Source organism: Balaenoptera musculus, chromosome 3, assembly GCF_009873245.2.
Source record: "Balaenoptera musculus isolate JJ_BM4_2016_0621 chromosome 3, mBalMus1.pri.v3, whole genome shotgun sequence".
Lineage (NCBI taxonomy): Eukaryota > Metazoa > Chordata > Mammalia > Artiodactyla > Balaenopteridae > Balaenoptera > Balaenoptera musculus.
The window spans coordinates 150,981,349-151,004,468 of record NC_045787.1 but is presented as its reverse complement, the minus strand read 5'-3'; the positions used below and the strand labels follow the sequence as shown (position 1 = coordinate 151,004,468).

Sequence of the window (23,120 nt, the reverse complement as noted above, 5' to 3'; positions counted from 1 at the left end):
CCCTTTGCAACCCTGACACATTGTCACCCAACCAACAAGGCTAAAAGAGGAATAGAAAACCACCCTGCACCCTCTTGCACTGTTGGTAGGAATGTAAATTGATACAGCCACTGTGGAGAACAGTATGGAGGTTCCTTAAAAAACTAAAAATAGAACTACCATATGACCCAGCAATCCCACTACTGGACATACACCCTGAGAAAACCATAATTCAAAATGACACATGTACCCCAAAGTTCATTGCAGCACTATTTACAATAGCCAGGACATGGAACAATCTAAATGTCCAACGACAGATGAATGGATAAAGATGTGGTAAATATATACAATGGAATATTACTCAGCCATAAAAAGGAACGAAACTGGGTCATTTGTAGAGATGTGGATGTACCTAGAGTCTGTCATACAGAGGGAAGTAAGTCAGAAAGAGAAAAACAAATATTGTATATTAACACATATATGTGGAATCTAGAAAAATGGTACAGATGAACCTATTTCCAGGGCAGGAATAGAGACGCAGGCGTAAAGAATGGACATGTGGACACAGTGAGGGAAGGGGAGGGTGGGATGAATTGGGAGATCAGGATTGACATATATACACTACCGTGTGTAAAAGAGATAGCTAGTGGGAACCTGCTGTATAGCACAGGGAGCTCAGCTCTGTGACGACCTAGATGGGTGGGATGGGGGGGTGGGAGGGAGGTCCAAGAGGGAGGGGATATATGTATACATTGTATGGCAGAAACTAACACAACATTGTAAAGCAATTATACTCCAATAAAACAAAAAAAATACTAAGATTGAAAAAGAAAAGAAAACCACCCTGCAGAGCCCTGCCAGCTGTGTGCTCAGAGGAGCTCTGCTCTCACAGCCTCACGTGCCACTTGGGGAGGGCTCCCCAGGGAGGGCCAGAACTTCTACTGCAGGACCTAGCGGGAGGGAGAAGGTGGGGGAGGGTTTGGGGTGAGAAATGGTACAGCAAGTGGTGGACAGTAAGGCAAAGCTGACAGTAGCCACCAGTCCTAAAGCTCAGGAGGGACTATCTTTTCCCAAGAAATTCCAAAGTGCAAACATTTAAAAGGCCAATTTTTGGTTACATTGTGCATACAAACTTTGCTTATTTTCAAATTATATTTTGTTGCTTATATAACTATTCTCATTGTTCAACTGATATATTTTTCTCTTTGTGAAATTATTTGGGGTCTACGGTTAGTATGGATTGCATCCTACTTTTTCTTATTAAAATACTAAATTTTAAAAAGCTACTTGTTTTTTATGTAACGACTGCACTTGGTTACAGGGTTAAAAGGTCAGTTTTCAGCTGGCTTAACTGCCTTGTGCTGGCAAGGCCACGTGCAGACTTCTAAAGTTCCACTTTCTGGCCTGTTTGGCCACCACAAAAATGACGGGCCTTATTGACAAATTAGTTGCCTTTGTCAATCCTATAAGCAAAGGCAACTAATTTGTAACAATGATCTAATTAATATTCATCCAGTGTTCCAAGACAGGGTACATGAAGTAAGTCAGAGGTACAAGATCCACCCCAGTCTAGGCCTGCTCGCCTCCCCAGCGTTACAGTCCATTAATCCTCTAGAGTTAACTGCAAACCGGGCGCCTACTCAGAGCTCTCCCCCACCACACCCCGAAGTCTCAACCCCAGTGTTCATGCTGTCTTCCCTCTCAGCTCTCGCCAGCTGTCTCCGCCATGAAAACAGAGAGTTAAGGGATGCCGGTGGGAGGTCAGCGGGAACTGCAATTTTAGATAGTTTGGTCAGGAGAACCTCTCCCGTGGTAAACATCTGAGCAGATTCCTGCGGGAAGGGTGGGAGCGAGCCACCGGCTCCCTGGGGAACAGCGGTCTAGACCGAGGCAATCAGTGAGTGAGTGGGTCCATCCCTTGCCGGGAAAGAGAAAGCAGAGTGTGAAAAATCTTGCTGGAACGAAGGAATCGTTAGCACTGTCAGGCTTTACCTTAACCTTGGCACCTAGGGTACACCAGCCAGGACCAGTTCAGGACCCGGGACCTGACCAGGCTAGGCACTGCCTAACTAAGGGATCAGATTCTAAGGAGGTTTGGAATCACACCGAGCAGACTTCCCATTCTTCCAGTCCGGTCGCAGACCCCGCGCTTTCGGCAAGGATCCTGTCGCCTTAGATGTGGTCACGACCCTACAGGTACAGCCTCCTCCTCCTCCTCTTCCTCCCACCGCCTATTCTGTGACGCCGAACTCTCAGAAGGGCCCAAGCCTGGGTCCTAGCGCCTTCTCACCTACTCAGGGCCCGAATCCCTCAGGGCTCCGCCCTTCGCCTCCTGAACCCTCCGACTCCGGCCCTAATCCGCTCCGCCCCGCCCCGCCTCAGTTATGGGAGTGGCCCCGCCCCTACGGCCGAGACCCCGCCCCTCAGTGCTCTATATTTAAGGAGCTGGGCGTCAAGGATTGGTCAGAGTCGGAGACCTGAGTTCCTAATTGGTTATGGTGTACTGCCTGCTTCCCGCAGAGCGGCATGACCCGGAAGTGATTCCTGAAGCGCCGGCCGCGTGGGTTAGCATCTTGGGCACTCGGTTGCCGCGGTCGCTGCCATGACCAAAATAAAGGCAGATCCAGACGGGCCGGAGGCTCAGGCGGACGCGTGCTGCGGAGAGCGCACTTACCATGAGCTGCTGGTGAATCTGAACCCCATCGCGCAGCCTCTGGCTTCTCGCCGCCTCACGCGGAAGCTCTACAAATGCATCAAGAAAGGTGCGGCGGGACTTTCCTGGTGGTCCAATGGTTAAGACTCTGCGTTTCCAGTGGAGGGGGCATGGGTTCGACCCCTAGGTGGGGAAGTTCCGCAGGCCGCGTGGCGTCGCCAAGAAAAAAAAAAAGGTGCGGTGGACGCCGGGGTGAGCCGGGACAGGACGCGGGTGGCGGTCGGAGGTCCCCTCGACTGATTCTTCTGTCGTTGCAGCCGTGAAGCAGAAGCAGATTCGGCGCGGGGTTAAGGAAGTTCAGAAATTTATCAACAAAGGCGAGAAAGGGTAAGAACCCCCTCCCGCCGGATTTTGCATTTCTAAACGATGACGAAGGTATCCCTGGTACTTAGTAGGTAGTCGGTAAAAGAGCTATGACTCCTCCTCATGTGCAGAAGGTAAATTCCCTTCCGTACGGATGCTGATACATCACTTACACGAGCGCAAAGGGACACCATGGGGAAAGTGAATTCCAAGGGAAGCGAATTGTAAGCCAGCTCACTTAGGGTAGATCCCAGCTTCATTCATTCAGCGACTATTTACCGTCTACTCTTTTTCAGGCACTATACTATGGGGAGACAATGAATAATCAAATACACACAAAATTACAAGTGTCATAGGTAACCGTGAAGGAAAAGTACAGGGTGCAGTGAGAATGACTTCATTACCCTACATCTTTTCTTTCTGGCATTTATCAGAACCTGAAACTTATTTGCATTTTTATTCCCTGTATCTCCCACTAGGGTCAGAAAGTAAGCTCTTTGAGAACAGGAAAAAGCCTCTCATTGCTTTATTTTCAGAAGTGTCTGGTACATTGTAGGTGCTCCAGAGATAAATAATGCTTGGGGGGATTTGATGCTCTATGGAGTCTGACCCAGGTGGGGTAGCTGAGGTCTTAAGATACAGGAATTAGTTTGTGGGCGGGGGGGGAGGGGAGGCATTCTGCCAGAAGAAAGTGGCTTTCAGGGCAGGAGAGGGTAGTAGTGGGCAGAAGTACTACCTTCGCATGGGGTTTTTGTAAGCCATGGTAAGTTTAGTTTTTGTACTCAGAGCTTTGGAGGCCACTGAGGGTTAAAGCCAGGGAGTGACATAATTATGTTTACACCTTAAGAAGATTTTTCTGGCAACTTTGGAAAGGATCAGAGGTGGAAGAATAGATGGGGAAATTGAGATAGAAGCCTACTGTGGTACAGAAGAGGCAAGGGCAATTTTTGATTGGGTTAGTGATGGCGAGATGGAAAGAATTAAAGTGGATGGATGAGAGGACTTTCCGATATGGAGTGAAGAGGTGTGGGTTCCAGGCGAATGGACAGAGGGCGCACTCACTGAAATAGTGAATAGTGGAGGGAGCCAGGTTTGTATGGGAAGGTCATGAGTTTGGTTTTAGACAAGTTTTTGAGGTGCCTTTTAGACATATGAACCCTCTCCCTAGCAGAAATGTCAAACAGGAAAGTGGCTATAAGGGTTTGCAGTTTGGGAGAGGGTCTGGCTGGAGAGAATAGATTTGGGAGTTATCAACACATAGTTGGCGCTTGAAGCCTTGGTTATGGATGGGGTCAGCTGGGGAGAAAGTACTGACAGGGCAGCCAAGGACCAGGCTGTGGGAACACCAGCATTTAAAGGCTACTGAGGAATTCCCTGGCGGTCCAGCAGTTAGGACTCCGTGCTTCCACTGCAGGGGGCCCAGGGTTCGATCCCTGGTTGGGGAACTAAGATCCCGCAAGCCGTGCGGCAAAGCCAATAAAATAAAATAAAGGCTACTCAAAGGAAGAGGAGCCTGCAGAGGAGGAGAGTATATGAGACAAAAGGAAAACTAGGAGTGTGGATGCAGTGCTTTGAACCAAGAGCTCTTTCCTTGTGTTTTCCTCTCACTCCCCTAGGGAACAGACTCTTCCCTCTGTGTCATCAGGGCTGCTGAGGCCCTTGTCCCAGAACCCCAACACCTTGCCAGCTAAGAGCCCTAGCTGAGGAGTCTCTGGCAAGCTTTCATTGGTTCCCTATCACTCTTGGGAATGATTCTGGAAGCACTCAAGGCCCTTTAATGTGACTAGTTTTTCTAGCCTTCTCTCTGCCCCATCCCCATCCTGGACTCCAGAGCCATCCCTGGCTCCCCAGCAATAGCCAGCCCCTGTGTATCTGGTATCCTTCTGATTCTCTCGACCTTAAATGCTTTCCCTGCCTCCAGCTCCTCCACGGGCTGCCTGACAGATGTTCATCATTCAGCTTTCCTCTCAAGTGTCACTTCCTGATTCATTTTCTGATCTTCCAAGGAGAGCTGAGCTCTTACTCCTTGGCATCTCTCTCATACCTCATCTGTCCCAGCACATTATGCTTTGTCACACTTGGTGGCATTTACTTGTTGCCAAGCAATAGAGATCACCTCCCTAGAGGAATGCACTCACCAAACAAACCTGCATGAATTTCTAAAGGTTGGGAGACACACATTAATAATTGGACTCTTTGAGGTCAGGGGCAGCTTACCCATCTCTGTACCCCCAAGGCCCAGCTCAGAGGCAACACTTATGACTGAAAGAGGGAACAAGCAAGCTGGAAATGACAGTGGTTTCTCTTATTTCAGGATCATGGTTTTGGCAGGAGACACATTACCCATTGAGGTATACTGCCATCTCCCAGTTATGTGTGAAGACCGGAACTTGCCGTACGTCTATATCCCCTCTAAGACGGTAAGGAGCACATGTGCCCCTGATCTTGGTCAGCACAGGAGGGAGGGTGTCTGGGATCAGGTATGTGGCAGCAGGCCATAGTGGGAAGGAGCGTGAGCTTTGGAGTTAAGACAGGCCTGGATGGATTCTTGGCTCTGCTGCTTCCTAGATGAGTGACTGCAGATAAGTTACCTCTCTGCACTTCCATTTCTTTCTTGTAAAATGGGAATCCCCTTCTCCATGGACTATGGGAATGAGACAGAAGGTGAACTTGGATATGTAAGTCCTATTAGGCAGGTGCAGTTTCAGAGGGGATGTTCTAGGGACCTGAAGCTGTCCTTACCCTTACACAGCAGAGGCCAGGTCTGGAGTCCAGGGAGTGGGGGATGGCAGGGACCTGGAAAGCATAGGCGCTGCCCAAGGGGACAGCCCCTGCTGGGCTGGAGCCCTTTCACAGTTGCCACGTGGAACTGTAGGCCCAGTGTTGCTGGACCACAACTCGAAAGTTTGCTGAGTTTAAATGGTGGCAACCAATTCAAAATGTTAACATTGACTGACTAGCACGTGTGTCAACACTGACACTAGCAGTAGTCTGTGGGCTGGATTAGGCTGGTGGATCATCAGTTTGTGACTCCCTGGTATACAGGTTGTGCAGCCTTCTTTCCAAACAGCCCTCCTTTTTCCTTCTCTGCAGGACCTGGGTGCAGCCGCCGGCTCTAAGCGCCCCACCTGTGTGATAATGGTCAAGCCCCACGTGGAATACCAGGAGGCCTATGACGAGTGCCTGGAGGAGGTACAGGCCCTGCCCCCGCCCATGTGAAGGACTTAGGCAGCAACCTGGGCACCTGCTCCAGAAGCTGTCGGATTGGTGGCGCACCAGCTGGCTGGCCTCCTGCTGCCCACATTCACGGCATCTCTGTGGTACCCTGAGGCACATGTTCTTCCCAGATGGCTCCAACAGCTACTTCACGGCAGCAAAGCCAGCATCTTCTCCATCAGTGCTATTTTCTGTTGAGCTTCAATGAAGATGACGTGGGAGAAGTAAATGCTGAAACTAAAATGTGCTGAGTCTGTGGGTGTTTTTTTAAGCAGCAGCTGCTGGTGGGGCTGAGGAGTTGGTGGGGAAGAAAGAGCAGAAGCAGCCTTTCTCCTCAGAGGACCTGAGGACTTGAAGAATGTTCAGTGCTAATGCTTGGCCACCAGAGCCAGTGCTAGACTCAAGCTGAGAACGGGACCTACTGCCCACCCTGAGCTTTCCACTCCCGCTTCCAGAGTAGCTGGGAGCTGCAGGGCGAGCCAGCTAAGCCCAGGCCCCACTTCATCTAAGCCTGTAGCTCCTATGTTGGGGACACCCCCATTCCTCTTTTCTTTTTCCCCAAGAGCCTTAAATGCCACTGGGAAGCTGACAGAAGCAATGTACCCACCCACACAGTAAATTTTAAATAGGTATATGAAGTTAATTGCAGAACCCCAGGCCATCTCTCCTGCTTGGCATAATGGCCCCATAACCTAATCCCTTCAAACATTTTAGACTTATGGTGCCTTCCTGTTCTCAAAGGCCCAGCACAGGACTCAGTACACACAGCAGCCAAGCTTCAGGCACCCTGGAATAAACTGGAAGGACCTTGGGCTTGAGGGCTGGATCTGGTTTAAACACCAAGCTCTCTTCTTGACAAGCTGTGAGCCTTTCTGGGCAAGTCATTTCATCTTCCTACATCCCTTCACACTCATTTCTAGTAAGGAGGTAATATGATTTTATATGTGTATATGTAAAAGCACCTTGCCCAGGGTCTGCCATCTCCTAGCTTTTTCTCCCAATCAGATGCAGGCTGGGTTCTTTCGACTGGGCTCTGTGGCTGCCGTGCTCCCAACCAGCAGCAATGGTTAGGCCATGCCCAGTACCTGTGCGCAGTGGGCACATGGTAATTCTTTGCCAGTGAAGCTAAAGGTGGGCAAAGTAAGGAGAAGGTCTGTGAATATATTTGCTCAAAGTTATAAAACAACGGCATTCACTTCTATCCCAGACTATTTACAGTGGGAAATTGATGCATACAGTTGTGAGGCTGTACAGTGGGAGGAGTGGACACAAGCCTTGGTGTGGCAGTAAGAGACCTGGCTGAGGGCAGGATGGAAGACATCTGCTGTGCCCGCCAAGTCCTTTGCTTCTCTGTCAGTTGCTACTAAGTCAATAGCAAATATAATGACGGGGAGACAGAGCAGGAGTACGGAGGCCAGAGTCTCCCTGCCCTTGGAGCCAAGGAGCCAGCTGCCGGATGTAAGCTGCTTCATCTCCCTCCTTGGCCTCTGCCAGAGGGCCACTCCAGCCCCTGCCTGTGGTGGCACTCCTCAGCCAGTTGATGTGAAATGAACCACACTCCACAGAAGCCAACCACCCCCACGGAGACAGACCAAGGCTCATGGGTGAAAAACCTCTTTCAGCAAAGTTCCTCCCAGGCAGGAGTCAGAATATGATGCGTTTCCCATCTGCTGGGTTCTGCTCCATGGGACAGTAGGGACACTTCAGCCTACAAAGGGAGGAGAACCAAGAATGTCTCAGGGGGCCAGCCAGCAGAAGGATCACGCCCAGGTGGAGCAGAGCACATGGAACTTACTTTCCTCCGTTAATGAGCTTGTTGAGTGCATCTCGGGAGATGACATGGCCACAAATGAGCTTGATGGGAGGGTTGGAATCCGACGTCTGCTGGCGGAGGATGGGGCACGCAAACACTGAGTGGTACCAGCACTTCATACCTAGTTCGATCTCAATCTGGGGAGGCCAGCAGAGGGGTGAGTCCCGCTTCCCATGGCGGCTGTCCTCCCCAGCGCCTCCTGCTGTACCTCCCCCTGCCAGGCCTCACCGGTAACTCATCCTTGTGACTCCAGACCCCAGTGCACTGCCTCTGCTCGATCACAGCTTTAATGTTCATCAGCACTGGCAGCGCCACACAGCCAGAGGCAAAGCTGCAGAACAAAGAGCAGGGGCTGGAGTGACCCTGACCAAGAACCCAGCAGACAGACAGAAGGACCAGCACATTGTTGGAATGTGACTTGGGACAAGGTTTCAAAGTGGCACTTGATCAAACCGGTCCTTAAAAATCTCTCAGGTCACGCATAAAGCCACATATGTACTTATGCGTCCAACTCTAAAGAGTCATTCTAATGCACCCCCAAATTTGAGAACCTATAATAAACACAAAAGGAACATCCAGGGGACAGATAATCTGTTCATCCCAAGCACTGATAAGTCCTTGGTGTGACAGGGACAGTGATGTCTGGAAGGGCCCCATCCTGCCTGTCTACCCCATTCCGTTGTCACAGTGCACCTCTGTAACTGCAATCAACCAGGGCACTTAGAAATGGGAAAAAGCAGATTCAGTTCTCACAAGGATTGGGCGGGGGGTGGGGAGCCGGCTGGCTGGAGCCTTGGGTACCAAACGCCTACAACACGCAGGGCAGTTGTGCGCAAAAGAACCGTCCTAAGGCACCGGTGTTCCCACTGGGAAAGACTGTTCTATAACCAGAGTCTGTGGTAACGAATTGGAGGGTGGAGCCTATCACAATGGGGCAAGGCGTGAGATTCCACAGCCAGCCTAAATAAAATACACCACTGTGGTGCGGTATGTGGCGGGGTCAGGTCCAGGTGACCTTTATTCCCTGTGAGGCCCTAGGAGCCTGTTTTCTCATGTAAAATAAGGGTAACAGTACCTCTAACTCCTTGGTTTGTTGTGAAGCCATGAGAAGAATATTAACTATAAAGGAGTCTTCTGAGTGAAAGCTCTCAGCACGTGTGACTCAGCAACTCAAGTCTCCCTGAAGGGAAGTCGTGTTTGAGAGATGAGGTGGCAAGAAGGCCAGGCTGTCAGAGGGTCCTGTGATAATCCAGGGGTGAGGTGCAGGAGACACAGACCTCACTCACGAGACCTTACAAAATGGGAACCTTGACCCTGCCATTGACCTTGTGGTGATCCCAGGCCACAACTCTTTCTAAATCTGTTTCTCCAACTGTAGAAAGAAAGGTAATTCCTATCTGGAAGAATGACTAAGACAGGCAGTTTAGGTCTGTGAAGGCACCAAGCACCATCCCTGGACGTGGCAGGGCCTTGGAAAATTGGGTTTCCCTCAACCCTCCCATTTGTGCTGCCCCCATAGGGCTGGCTGTACCTGACGCTGAGGGGTGACTCCACAGAAAGGCCCAACAGGGAACAAGCATCGCGTGTAAAGGTCTCACAGATCTCGGCCCAATGGCTGTTGTCCAGGAGGTGGCAGTAGGGTGACTTCTCCAAGCCCAGCCGCAGGTATACCAGACTGCCCATCATCACCTGGATCTCTACAAGGCAAGGGGGAATCAGGGTACAAGGAGGCAGCCTTTTCCCAGGGCTCCGCGTCCAGCCCTGCGGTGGCAGGGCTGCAGAGGCAGTATGAGGAGCAGGCTGAGCCCCATGGCTCCCAGGCCCGAGACCTGACCAAATGGGGGTTAAAACGCCCTCTGGCAAAACCAGTTTTCCCTACAATCCAATGAGGAAGTGGGGTCTCAGGCCTGCTTCTGTGGCAATCATGACCCCACAGCATGAGGTAGGGAGGGGTTTCGGTTTCCTTCCCATGCTTTCAGCTGCACCAAGGAGCGAGCTCAGGCCAGCGCTCATGTCTCTATTCTCCAACACTAGCTAATCCCCCCCTTGCCTTTTTTTTTTTTTGGCCACGCCTTGTGGCATGCAGGATCTTAGTTCCCTGACCAGGGATCAAACCCATGCCCCATGCAATTGAAAGTGTGAAGTCCTAACCACTGGACTCCAAGGGAATTCCCTAATCTCCCTTTTTAAAAAGCTTTCAGGAGGCAGCAGTATCTAGCTAAGACTTCATAACATTGCTGGGTTTTCATGCTGTTTATCTCTAAATAAAATGTGAAGTAATAAATGTGAGTGGAGCTAAAGAAAAAAGTTACTAGTAGTCGGGTGGTTACTAATTGTGAACATCTGGAAGGTGAGGCTCAAACAACTGAGGTTTGGAATTCCTACTGTAAGGCAGAGCAGCATGAGGGCACGCGTGTCGTGGGCAGGCCTGGTGAGCTCTGGGTGGGGGTGTGGCACGTGACTGGGGACCAGAGGTGGTGTGAGATGAAGCTAGGAGGGTATGGCAGAGGCGGTGAGGAAGGGCCTTGAGTTTGGAGTTCACCTGGGCGACAGTGGGGGAGGGGTTCCGGTAACACACAGCCCCACGTGGGGCAGGGACGGGCCATCCCAGACGTGCTGATGTCCGCCAGAGCCCAGCAGTGCCCACCCTGGCACTCGGGGCACGTACCCCGCTGGTGAAGCCGAGCAAAGGGCTGGAAGTGCCGGGCGTAGCTGAGGGCCTCCAGCTGCTTCTCAGGGCCACCTGCCAGGAGGCGGATGAAGTGCAGTCGGTGCAGCTTGAACTCCAGGGAGCTGTTGAGCTCGAGCAGGCGCTGCCTGTGGGAGACGGCCCATCTGGGAAGAAAGGGGCCAGCTGAGTGTGGAGCTGGTGGGGCGAGAGAAGGGGCCCTGGCAGAGCCTCCAAGAGCCTATGTGAGGCCCGTGAGACACAGCTGGAGACGTGTCAAGTACGCTGAGTGAGGTGAAGAGCACAGACAAGCCCTGTCCCCCGCGGGCCCACCCAAGGGCCAACGTACTCCAATGCTGGCCCCAGGTCTTGTTCATGCAGAGCTTCCAGGATTCGATTCAACTCCAGGAAAGGCTGCTTGAAATCCAAATCCACATTCAGTGTTGATTCCTAGAGGGAGAGAGAACAATTCACCACTGGAGGACAGTGTTTCCAAAATTCTCTCCTCTACACCTAATAAAACCTCATCCACCAAAGCCAAGCTAGAGAGGGCCAGGTTTTGCATGAGGAGCCATGGTCTCTTGCCAGCCACCTGGACCCCTCTTATTCCCAGTTCAGTTCTGGGAGGCTGAGTGCTACATGCTGGCCTCCTAGAGAGCAGACTGCAAACCCCACCCCACCTGCTGGGGTACTGGAGACCCACACTGAGTAGCATGGAGCGAAAATTATTCCTTTTCAGTCCCCCTAATTACATTAAGGGAAAGTATCCTTTACTTTCACTTCTAGTGTGTCTTCAACACCTAACAAGTGCTACTTCATCATTTTACTGATCTTCCTTTTTAAGAAAGGGATTACCAGGCACTCAGACCTCTGGCTGGCAACCAACTCTAGCTAGAAATTAATAACTTCACTTTTCATTGTATATATATATATTTTATATTTTAAAATTTATTTTATTTATTTGTGGCTGCGTTGGGTCTGTTGCTGCGCGCGGGCTTTTCTCTAGTTGAGGCGAGCAGGGGCTACTCTTGGTTGTGGTGCACGGGCTTCTCATTGCAGCTTCTCTTGTTGCGGAGCATAGGCTCTAGGTGCGCAGGCTTCAGTAGTTGTGGCACGCGGGCTCAGTAGTTGCAGCTCACAGACTCTAGAGCACAGGCTCAGTAGTTGTGGCGCACGGACTTAGATGCTCCGCAGCATGTGGGATCTTCCCGGACCAGGGCTTGAACCCGTGTCCCCTGCATTGGCAGGTGGATTCTTAACCACTGCGCCACCAGGGAAGCCCCCATTGTATATATTTTTATAGCTACTCTCTTTTTACATCAGGGGCACTGATTTCTAAAATTTATTTAAAGAAGCAACAAAAGCAAAAAATAAAAAGTAGGACTACATCAAACTAAATTTAAAGCTTCTGCACAGCAAAGGAAACCATCAACAAAATGAAAAGGCAACCTACCAAACGGGAGAAAATATGTGCAAATCGTGTATCTGATAAGGGGCTAATATCCAAAATATACAAAAACTCATATAACTCAATAGCAAAAAAAAAAAAACTTAAAAAATGGAGAGAAGATTTGAATAGACATTTTTCCAAAGGAGACATCAAAATGGCCAACAGGCACATGAAAAGATTCTCTACCTCAAACATCAGGGCAGGGCAATGCAAATCAACACCACAGTGAGCCATCACCTTGTACTTGTTAGAATGGTTATTATCAAAAAGATAAGAAGTAACAAGTGTTGGCGAGGATGTGGAGAAAAAGGAACCCTCGTGCACCACTGGTGGGAATGTAGATTGGTGCAGCCGCTATGGATAACAGTATGGAAGTTCCTCAAAAGATTAAAAATAGAGCTACCTATGATCCAGCAATTCCACTTCTGGGTACTTATCTAAAGAAAATGAAAACACTAACTTGAAAAGATATCTGCACCCCCATATTCATCGCAGCATTATTTACTATGCCAAGATAAGGAAACAACGTAAGTGTCCATCAATGGATGAATGGATAAAGAAGATGGTGTGTGTGTGTGTGTGTGTGTGTGTAAAATGAAATATTATTCAGCCATTAAAAAAGTAGGAAAGGGCTTCCCTGGTGGCACAGTGGTTGAGAATCTGCCTGCCAATGCAGGGGACACGGGTTCGAGCCCTGGTCTGGGAAGATTCCACGTGACGCGGAGCAACTAGACCCGTGAGCCACAGTTACTGAGCCTGAGCGTCTGGAGCCTGTGCTCCGCAACAAGAGAGGCCGCGATAATGAGAGGTCCATGCACCGCGATGAAGAGTGGCCCCCACTTGCCGCAACTAGAGAAAGCCCTCACACAGAAACGAAGACCCAACACAGCTATAAATAAAAGTAAATAAATAAATAAAAATTAAAAAGAAAAAAAAAGTAGGAAAATCCTGTCATTTGTGGTAACATGGATGGACCATTATGCTAAATGAAATATGTCAGACAGAGAAAGACAAATACCATATGAACTCATATGTGGAATCTAAAAAAGTTTTTTTTAAGAAAACCAAGCTCATAAATACAGATTGGTGGTTACCAGAGGTGCAGGGTAGGGTGTGGGAGAAATGGGTGAACTGTTTTTGTTTTTTTTTTAGTTTTAATAAATTAAATACAATTTTTAAAATAGCTATTAACCCGTTTAAGGAAAGAATGCATCAACGGAAAGGAGCTGGTCTACAATGGAAGCAAAGTTAAGGGGTGATCTTGGAGGAAACGTTGGACTTCCCATGTGCAGTCCAGAGGGGAGGATGCCCTGCCAGGCCAACTGTCCACTGGAAACAGGTCTCTGGGAACAGGTATCCCTATCAGACAATCAGAGCTGATGACATACATATTTGAGTCATGTAAATAAACTGACCTGTCTGGATACAAGAAAAAAATAATAACGGGGTCCTAATATAAAGAAAACTACCAAGTAGAAAGCAGAACAGGCAGGTACCAGTGCCTTCCCAGCGGGCTCGTTACCTGGCACAGCTCCTCAGCAACACTGAGCATGCCCTGCTGGTACAGGTGCTCCAGGATGGCCATCTGCAGGATCTGCTGCTGCTTCTCCCGAGAGTCCCACACTGCGTCGGAGACTACACCGCAAATCTCAGAGTCAAAGTTCTGATGAGGATGAGAGACAGGGCCCTGTGACTCAGGGTCTCACTTCTCACACTGGCTTCCTGAGAAGCCCTGCTACACGCTAGCAGCAGGTGTTCCCGCCCCCAGTCCGGGGCCACCCACATGCTCACCCTGTCAATGGCTTTGCCCACTCGGGAGACACTGCTGTGAATGTCCTTGTGGTCTGAAGCCAGTTTCTGCACGGTGTCTTTTATCTTCCGGCAGCACTGAGACATCACCAGGGAGAGGGTGGCTGAGAGAGGGGTCCCCTGGAGGGCTGCAGAGAAACACTGGCAATGAGTCAGGACACAGAGGAGCAGACCTTGTCCCTGCCTCCTTATTCTAAATGCCAGCATGGAGGCCGGGAAGCAGCCCTGAACTCCAAAGTGAAAGCTTCTACTACAGGTCCTGCCACTTTTTAACTACATGACTTGGAATTGGTCAAGTGGGACATGCCGGTTCATCTCTCAGAGTCTTCATTTCCTCATCTGCAAAATGGGGGTGATAGCACTGGCCTTGTAGGTTGCTGTGAAATGAAGATGATTTGGCACTTACTGTGGGCAAATACTTGGTTTTAGCTCATTTAATCCTCATCACCATTCTATGCAGTGGGCACTGTTAGTATCTTGTACTACAGCTGAGGAAGCTGAGGCAGTAACTTGCCAGATGTCACAGCAGTGATCTGAAGCCCAGGCTCCTCACCACCACACCAGATGGCTCCTTATTATCTTGAGGGAGACACCCTGTGGGAAGGCTTTGAACCATAAAGTATTGTCCCCATGTTAATGCCTCTAATTAACCCAGAGGACACCAGGCAGGCCAGGGTCCTCCAGGGAAGCACAAGGACATTTCTGGCTCAGGATGCCAGGTTTACAGTGGTTTCCACCCCCCATGGCTGGATGAGCCACACGAACTACCAAGAGCACGTGGGGCTTGGAATAGAGAAGGGCAGACAGGGCACGGGTCCCTTCTTCCAGCCCGGCATCTACACCCCTTCTTTAGATGGAAGCACCTCGGTTCAGGGAAGAAAACACGACCCAGGGAAGGGAACGTGACCCAAGAGGGCCAGGGAGCATCTCAAGCTCCGAGACCAGAAGCCCTGGAAGACAGAAGCATTCTGCCAGGTTGCTAAACAAACAAAAGTGAACTGGAGTTGCTGGAGCACCATGGCCACCTCAGGGGAGCACTGCTCTGAGAATGAAGCCAGTGTAGATTGAAGGTATCACATGAGCACTTAGATCCAACTGGGCTGGACCTTTCAGTTACCTGAATCTATAAATCCAGCAACCATACCCCCTTTGTTTGTTTAAGCTAGTCTGAACTAGGTTTCTGTCACCTGTAACCGAATGAGTCCTGACAAATACAAACAGGAGGTGGTGGCTGGGCCTACTCCTACTAGGATGGCTATAACCAAAAAGACAGGTGATAACAAGTGTTGGTGAGGATGTGGGGAAACTGGAACCCTCATACATTGCTGGTGGGAATATAAAATGTTGCAGCTACTTTGGAAAACAGTGTGCCAAACAGTGTGCACACAAAACAGTGTGCCAACATTTTCTTCAAAAAGTTGAACAGAGAGTTACCATATGACCCAGCACATAAAAAAAGAATGAAGTACATGGTACAATAGGGATGAACCTTGAAAACACGCTAAGTGAAAGAATATAAAAGGCCACATATTATATGATTCCATTTATATGAACTGTCCAGAATAGGTAAGTCCATAGAGAGAAAGTATATTAGTGGTTGCCAGGGGCTGGGGGAGAAGGAGAAATGGAGTGATTATTAATGGGTGGGGGATCCTTTTTAGAGAGATGAAAATGTTCTGTAATTAGATAGTGGTAAAGACTGTACAATTCTGGAAATATACTAAAAACCCACTAAATTGTACACTTTAAAAGGGTGAATTTTAATGTGAATTATAGCTCAATCAAAAAAAAAAAGGACATAGGAACTAGGGGTTACCTCTGGTCAAATCTAAGACAATTTGATCATCAAAATAAATAATAACAGTAATGGATTATAACCCATTGAATAATATAAGAATTTATGAGTATGAACTTGGAAGGAAGGAAGGAAGGGAGGGAGGAAGGAAGGAAGAAAGAAGGAAAGGAAAGCTCCTTTCTTATAGTTAAACGCCAACTAATAAGTGTATAGGGAATGATAGACCAGGAAAAATCACCCATGTTGCAACTAACTTTGTAATGATTGGTTCACGCAAGAATCATCAATGAATGCTAAAACCAGTGGGCAGAGTCTGAGAAAGCACAGGAAATTTATATAGTCTCAAAGTACCTCCCCACAAATTACTTATTGATTAACTCTAAAGAAAGAAATATTAACCTTAGGGTGTAGGAACCTGGCAGACACCATCTTAACCAAAGATCTTGATCAAAGTTAACATCACCCATAATGGAACAAGCTGATACCTTGTACCTCCTGATGTGATGCACTGAGAAACACATCAGTTCTGAAGTACTCTTGCCCAAAATGCAAAAAAATAATGAGGAAACAGCAAACAAATCCAAATCGAGAGACGTTCTGCAAAATCACTGGCTTTAATGTTTCCAAAATGTCAATGTCATGAAAGGCAAAGGCAGGTGGAGGAAATGTCCCAGATTTAAAAAACTAAAGATTAGACACAAGAAACTAAGTGCAATGCTTGATCTTGGATCGGATCCTGGACTGGAAAATAAAATTTAAATGTTTTACGAAAATTATTGGGTAGTGGCAAATTGAAATACGAGCTATATTCATTAGGTCATATTATTAATGTCTAACTTCTTGATTTTAATAATTATACTGTACTTATGTAAGAGAATGCCCTTGATCTTAGGACATATACACCGAAGGCTTAGGTGTATGATATCTGCAGCTTACTTTCTAATGGTTTTAAAAGTAATACGAACATGCAAGAAAACTGATAAAGCAAATATGGCAACATACTAGCAGTTGGTGAATCTTGGTGAAGGGTATATATGAGCTCTTTATACTGTTCTTAGGACTATTCTGTAAACTTGAAATTATCTTAAAGTGTCTTAGACATTCAAAATAGAAAAGCAAATTGAAAACAAAACGTAAATGAAAATAATCTCAGGTAAATTAATAATTTCTGTTGGGCTTTTTGAAATAGCTCAGAGACTTATTCCCCTTCGAAGAGGCCTAGGGATCCATGTATCAATGCCCTAACCATCATCCTTCCAGAACCCTATTATCAAGCAGCCTTGGGGGTCTCCTAGGCCCCAAGGGAGGCAGGTGTGGGGCTCTAGTGGGGGGACACCCACCTGCGCTGGCCAGCTCAGCCCGCAGCTGGCCCACGTAGTGCAGCAGCTCCTCCAGGCTCTGCTCACAGTGCTGCCCATAGGTCAGGAACTTCTGCAGGACCTTGTCCACCTCTCTCTCCACACTCGCACACTGCTCCATGGCAGCCACTGTGTCAGGCCCCACCTGGGCCAGAGGGGCACAGTGAGGAGGGCTCCCAGATCCCACCTCACCATTCCCATATCATGTATCAATGCTTAGAAATTCCCAGCTTAACATATCTGTACAGAGCTTCCATCACCCCCAGCCAGGGTGCCCAGTGGAGGTGCAGGTAGGCGTGAGGACGGGTTTTCTGAATCATGGTGAGAAAATTACTCTGTTTTCAACTCTTTTCATTAGAATCCTTGTTCATCTCTTTTTTATTTTTTTTGGCTGCGCCGCAGCATGCGGGGATCTTAGTTCCCCGACCAGGGATCGAACCTGTGACCCCTGCAGTGGAATCGCGGAGTCTTAACCACTGGACCACCAGGGAATTCCCCTCATCTCTTTTTTAATCGGAAAAGAGAGCAGGCCTTGCAGAGCCCTGAGCAGGGAATACTATCTATGCTATCTAAGTAGAAATCCATACATACATCGCATATTCTAATGTTTCATGTATTTTCATACGTTCATTATGGCCACCTCTTCACTTAGTGGACTTGGTTTTCCATGTACTATAGTGACAGAAGCCATGAAGGCAGTCCTTGAATGGCTAATGCTTGAAAGCACAGCCTATGGAACAAATGCTGACCGCAACGACCTGAGAGGCCTTGCCCACCACTCCTACCTCAGCCTCCCTGCCGCTTGCCCACAGACAGGCAGCTCATATTCCCTTGTTCCCTCACAGCTCTGTGCCTTGGTATGCTCTCCACCACCCCTCACTTCCTCGAATACTTGAGAAGCTGGCCCATCCTTTCCAAGGCAGCTCAGAGGTCATCTCCTTCTGCAGCTGTCCCTAGCCTGCTCTCACCTGGCTCCCTCCACTCTCACTTGGCACCCTTCTATTTCAGTTTTGATCACTGGGTAACGATCTGTTTGAGGGCTTGCCTCCCCCACTAGACTAGAACATCTCTTGTTGTAAAACTCTTCCTCCTCATGATACCACTGATGAAAGTTGACTTTTCTTGTCCCACCTTTCCTACCACTAAGGTCCCACTCCTAAGTCTCTTCAACACTGGGCCACTGCTCCCCTCCATTTCAGAGCAGCCTTTGACACTGAACACATGGACGATCCTTAAAATGTTGGTGATAGAGTTGACTTCGCTCCCCATCTTTCCATCTATGGGATTTGAAGTGAGAGGGCTCTGTCAAATGCACCTCTCAAACGTTCAAATCTAGCCAGTTGTTCATTCTCTCAAAGAAGGGTACAGAGTAACATCACAAAGAGAATTCTGTGTCCAAAGTGACCATCGGGATTCTCCCAGTCTCACCAGACTCTCTTCCCATTACCACCAGTACTGTTAGCCCTGGCTCCATCATCTTGGCCCAACCTGTAGCCACTATCTCCTTATCAGACAGGGGATGAGTGATGGAGAAATGGTACCCAGGGCCTTGAGATGTATTTATGCCCTCCCTCCTTATGGTTGACACTATCACACTAGAATTTGTTAATCAGGGTGTCTAGAAGACATGCCCCCCTCTTCATGCTCCCTGAGGAAATACCCTATAACTGGAATATGAACCATTACAGGCAAAATATAACAGGGACACCTGTTGGAAATAATATAATAATAATTATTGCTATGAATAGTTAATATTTCATAGGGGCTTATTATGTGACAGGCGCTGTTCTAATGACTTGGCATGCATTAACCAATTCACTTAATTCTTAAAAAAGCACTATGAGGTAGGTACAATTATTAGACCTACTTTACGGATGAGAAAATGAAACTCAGATTAAATAAATTGCTCAAGGTCACGTAGCTGGGAAGTAGAGGACCTGGAGCCGAAGCTGGGCCGTCTGGCTCCAGGCTCCAGAGCCCTTCTCTGAAGCACAGTCCTCTCTGGACCAGCTTAACAGGCCACCATCTCACCAGGAAAGGAAAGCAGCCGATATTTGTGGTTGGAATGAGTGTACAGCAATGATCAATGATGACAAGAAACAGGAAAGTAACCAGAGAGCCTGTGAGATGATCAACCAGGAAAGATGGCAGTACAAAAGAATGTTTGCCAAGAGTGGGAACCAGAATCACAATTTACTGAAAATAAACACAGCTCAAGAAAGGTTACAACCTCACCAAGGTCACATCAACTAATACCAGGATTATCAAAGGGAAGCCCAAGTCAGCATCTTGAAATTGCATTAAAAAGCTGAGGGAGGAGATGGGTACAAGAATTTTCATCCCATTGCTGTGTTGTGGCAGGGAGTTTGAGACAACCCAGGGGTCTACGGGAAGTGATAAGTCAAGTAAAATGTGGGAGATGCATCTATGGAAACCTGGGTAGCACTGAGAAACCATGTTCCGGATATACCCACAGCAACATCGTAAGATCCCAAAACATGGTACTGAAGGGAAAAAAAAGAAACAAAGTGAAGTCCAGGCAGAATACCACTTATGTTTTTAAAAAAATATATGCATACAACCAAGGACACACGCAAATAAAAGGATATGTACCAAATACATCAGAGTGGTTTGCTGCAGTTGCGGGGGGGGGAGGGAATGGGGGGAATGGGGATAAAGGGGAATATGCAAACAAATGCAAAGGAGAAAAAGGGCCTGTATGGACCAGTTAAATGTACACTGAACTGATAAATGTGATTACCTCAATAAAATTTTTTTAATAAAATAAACGAGATGGGAAAACAGAACTGCTTGCAGGTATTCCATCCGAAAAGCCCAAGAGGCCAATTCAGCCTGTACAGGGTTAGCCACTCTGCCTTAATCACAGCCGGTCATCTTCACCAGGCACAAGGATGGATGAGTGTGAGTTTGTCTTCAGGATTAATCCAGGGAATTTCATTTCCATTATCCTAAGCCCTCCTCCCCAAGGTCTCACATGGACAGAAATTATCTACCAGGGTGATCACCCCAAAACAACACATCAGATCCTGTCACCCCTTTACACATCACTGCCATGGTTTGACATGCATGCCCTCTGCAATTGTACATTCACTTCCTTTGCACAAGCTATTCCTGTGTCTAGAGTGCCCTCCATGCTTCTCTGCACGGAGAACACAAGATGCCGTTTAATCATGAAGCCCATGAAGCTCTCAATGAAATCTCCCTGCCTCCTCCTCTGCTTCACAAACCAAACCTCTCTCAAGGGCCCCTATACCCCACACATCTGAGTTCTCAGCACTGCGGCACAGTAAACCGCCTATTCACACGTCTGTCTCCCCGCACTAGACTGAGCTGCTCAGGGCTGGAGTCCAATCTCATCCTCTGTCCCCTCAGTGCCCAGCCCAGGGCCTGGTCCACAGGGGGTACATCCATTTCCTAACTAGGGGGCCTGAGCTCAAACTTGTCACAGTTGGGCAGGAAGAGACATGAGTGTAATACTGAAATCCCCACCAAGGCATGCATAGGGGTTTTGTCCCCAGTCTTCAGCATCCTAACACAAGACAGCCCCTTCTGGGGCCAGGGGAGAAGAAGGGAAGTTTGCGCAAATCACAGAAAGGTCCCCTTTGCCTGACACAGAACTGGACAACCTCCACTGACCCAACACTTAATCTTTTCACCCCCCATCTCTATCCAGTCTTCACCTTACACATCACTCCTCTGCTTAAAACCCAATAGATTTCCACATACTCAGAATAAGTATGGGAGATGGGTCTACAAGGTTCTATGTGAGTCAACTCCCAACCACCTCTCCAACTTCATCTCCTACCACTCTCTTCCTCAATGGCCATATTCCAACCACACGAGTCTTCTTTCTATATCTTAACATCAGTTTATTTCTACCTCAGCGCTTTTTCCCTCTGCCTGGAACACTCTTTCAGATCTCCCTATGACTGGGTCCTTATTAGGGTTTCAAACGCATTTCTTCAGAGATGCTCTCCTAGACCACAGTATCTAATGCTGCCCCCTCTGCCCCACCCCATACCTATTAGTCTGTCATATCACCCTGTTCCTTTTCTTCATTGCACATCTTTATTTCAAGTTTCAAATCTTTCTTCTGTCATTAACCAAACCTGGAAAGAGGAAACAGCCCACCAGTCTTCTTGGACTACAGCCCCTCCTGGGAGTTTCACCTGCATTAGCATGCAAATTACTGGCAAACTCCTACTCATCCTTCAAAAGACCTTAGTCGAATGCCCTGCCTGGCTCCCACGTCCGCAACGGGTTACCTCCGGCTCGGCAGGGTCGCAATAGGATGGGACGTGTGAGTTCGAGCTACTCCCCAGGTAGGGGCGGCTCCCCGAAGGGCCTCTGAGAATGTGGGGGTCCAACTCCCGGTCCTGGCCGACGTCTGAGGAAAAAACAAACCCAAGGGCGGACTGGTGAGGGGGCTTAGTCCCGAGGCTTTGCAGAAGACCCGGGGCCTGGGAGCCTGCGTAGCCGAGCAGCCGCCCACCGCGCTCCACCCTCGGACCGCACCTCCCGGCAGGGAAGCCAGCCGGCTCTCACCTGGTCCCGCAGCCCGGGCCCTGGTTTCCGGCGTCGCTGTCAACGGAACCGGAAGCTGCGGCAGTTCCTCCGAGGCTCCGGATTCGCCCACTCGCGGCTCAGCGGAGGGGTGGCCGAGCCTCCCCCTCCCGCGCACGAGTGGAGTCGCCCGCAGGGTCAGGGCGGCAGCTGGAAACCGCACCTCCGACCGTCGGGGGGCTGCGCCGGGGCTCCCCTGGGAGCCCGAGGCCGCCGGCCCGGCCCCGACTCTGCATGTCTGATGGAAGGAATCGGAGCGACCCACTCGCTGGCCAGCGGGGGTGCGCGCGGCGGCTCCGAGTTCAGAAGCCCTAGACCAGAAATAACTGTGCCTCCCCCGGTCCGCGCCCTCCCACCCTCATTCAAAGTAAAGACAATACCGAACAACACAATGCATGTAAGGTCCAACAGTTAGGCTTTCCCGCGATGGCTCCTTGATGCTCTTTTTGAAACATCAAATGATGTTTAAAAGAGAAGTCCCCTTTTTTCTGCCCCAGCCCTGCTGCTCCCCTAAGCCCGTACTTAACACACTGGGCAATTAAATTCTGCTGTGAGGGACTCAGCTCTGCCCTGCTGCCCTAAATTGGTCTCTCCCCTTCCAGAATGGAGGGGAGACAGGGGTTGCGCAACCGCCCTAAGGAGGAAGGGTAAGAGTTAGGAAGGAGGTGAGAGGAGATGGTGACCCAAAGCCCAGGCCAGGGCTAAGTTCACGACCCTCCAAGGCCCCCTTGCTCTGCAGGGAAGGGGCAGAGAAGCCTCCCGCCCCCTCCTCAGGCTTCAGGGACTTGGACTAGCAACAGCCCAAGAAAAAAGACTCGGACTCTTTTCCCCTGACTTTAGCTTCCTTTTAGGGCCAGTCTCATTCCAGGGCATCTTACCCTCCAACCCTCCATACCTCCTCCCCACCCCCACAAAACACCCTTGCACAATCCAGCCCTGTTTTCCTTATAATATTTGACTTTAAATTATCTTGAGCGTTTATTTGTTTATTCTGTCTTCCTGCCCCTAACCTCCCCCCCTCCCCCCCCCCACCTTTTAGGATAAAAGCTCCATTGGGGCCAGGAGTTTGTACTCATCGCTGCTGTATCCCCAACACTATGTGCTTGGAACACAGTAGCTCCGCAGAAATAGTCTGAAGTAGCCGATATCCTCCGTTTATGAATGGGGAAACCCCGGTTTCAAACCTGATGAAACACGCAAGGAAGAGGATAGTCCACAGCCTGTCCAGCAGCAGCCCGCGGGGGCGAAGAGGCCTGTCCCTGCGCTGTGAGCCTGGGTGGTCCTGGCCCAGGCGGGAGTTGTGGGGGTCGGCGGGTTGAGTGAACCTTGCCTGGGGCCACAGTCCGAGGCTGAGGCTGCATCCAAGCCAGCAGGACCTCACAGGGTTTCGCGAACGCCCCAGGCTTCCCCACTTCCTCTGGGGAAGCCTGCC

The 23,120-nt window shown here is 49.2% G+C and overlaps 2 protein-coding genes across 5 annotated transcripts; one reads left to right on the top strand and one right to left on the bottom strand.

Annotated features, from left to right (window-relative positions):
- Nucleotides 1-2,444: 2,444 nt before the first annotated feature.
- On the top strand, nt 2,445-6,458 carry NHP2 (NHP2 ribonucleoprotein). Its single transcript, XM_036848067.1, has 4 exons — nt 2,445-2,741; nt 2,950-3,019; nt 5,310-5,415; nt 6,089-6,458. Exons 1-4 carry the CDS (start codon nt 2,582-2,584, stop codon nt 6,212-6,214), a joined length of 462 nt encoding a protein of 153 aa, XP_036703962.1. The 5' UTR covers nt 2,445-2,581; the 3' UTR covers nt 6,215-6,458.
- An 894-nt stretch (nt 6,459-7,352) lies between these two features.
- Nucleotides 7,353-21,733, bottom strand: RMND5B (required for meiotic nuclear division 5 homolog B). Of its 4 annotated transcripts, none has more exons than XM_036848066.1 (11): nt 21,671-21,733; nt 21,391-21,512; nt 17,087-17,249; nt 13,934-14,079; nt 13,665-13,805; nt 11,042-11,142; nt 10,693-10,859; nt 9,556-9,721; nt 8,253-8,355; nt 8,007-8,161; nt 7,353-7,919 (listed from the first exon to the last, which is right to left on the bottom strand). In XM_036848066.1, the coding sequence occupies exons 3-11, from the start codon at nt 17,223-17,225 to the stop codon at nt 7,856-7,858; spliced, it is 1,182 nt and encodes a 393-aa protein (XP_036703961.1). In that variant the 5' UTR covers nt 17,226-17,249; nt 21,391-21,512; nt 21,671-21,733; the 3' UTR covers nt 7,353-7,855. The 4 variants fall into 4 exon arrangements, with proteins under 4 accessions (XP_036703961.1, XP_036703957.1, XP_036703958.1 ...); XM_036848062.1 differs by lacking the exon at nt 21,671-21,733 and adding an exon at nt 21,641-21,660; XM_036848063.1 differs by lacking the exon at nt 21,671-21,733 and adding an exon at nt 21,641-21,660 and having other exon boundaries at nt 17,087-17,233.
- Nucleotides 21,734-23,120: the final 1,387 nt, after the last annotated feature.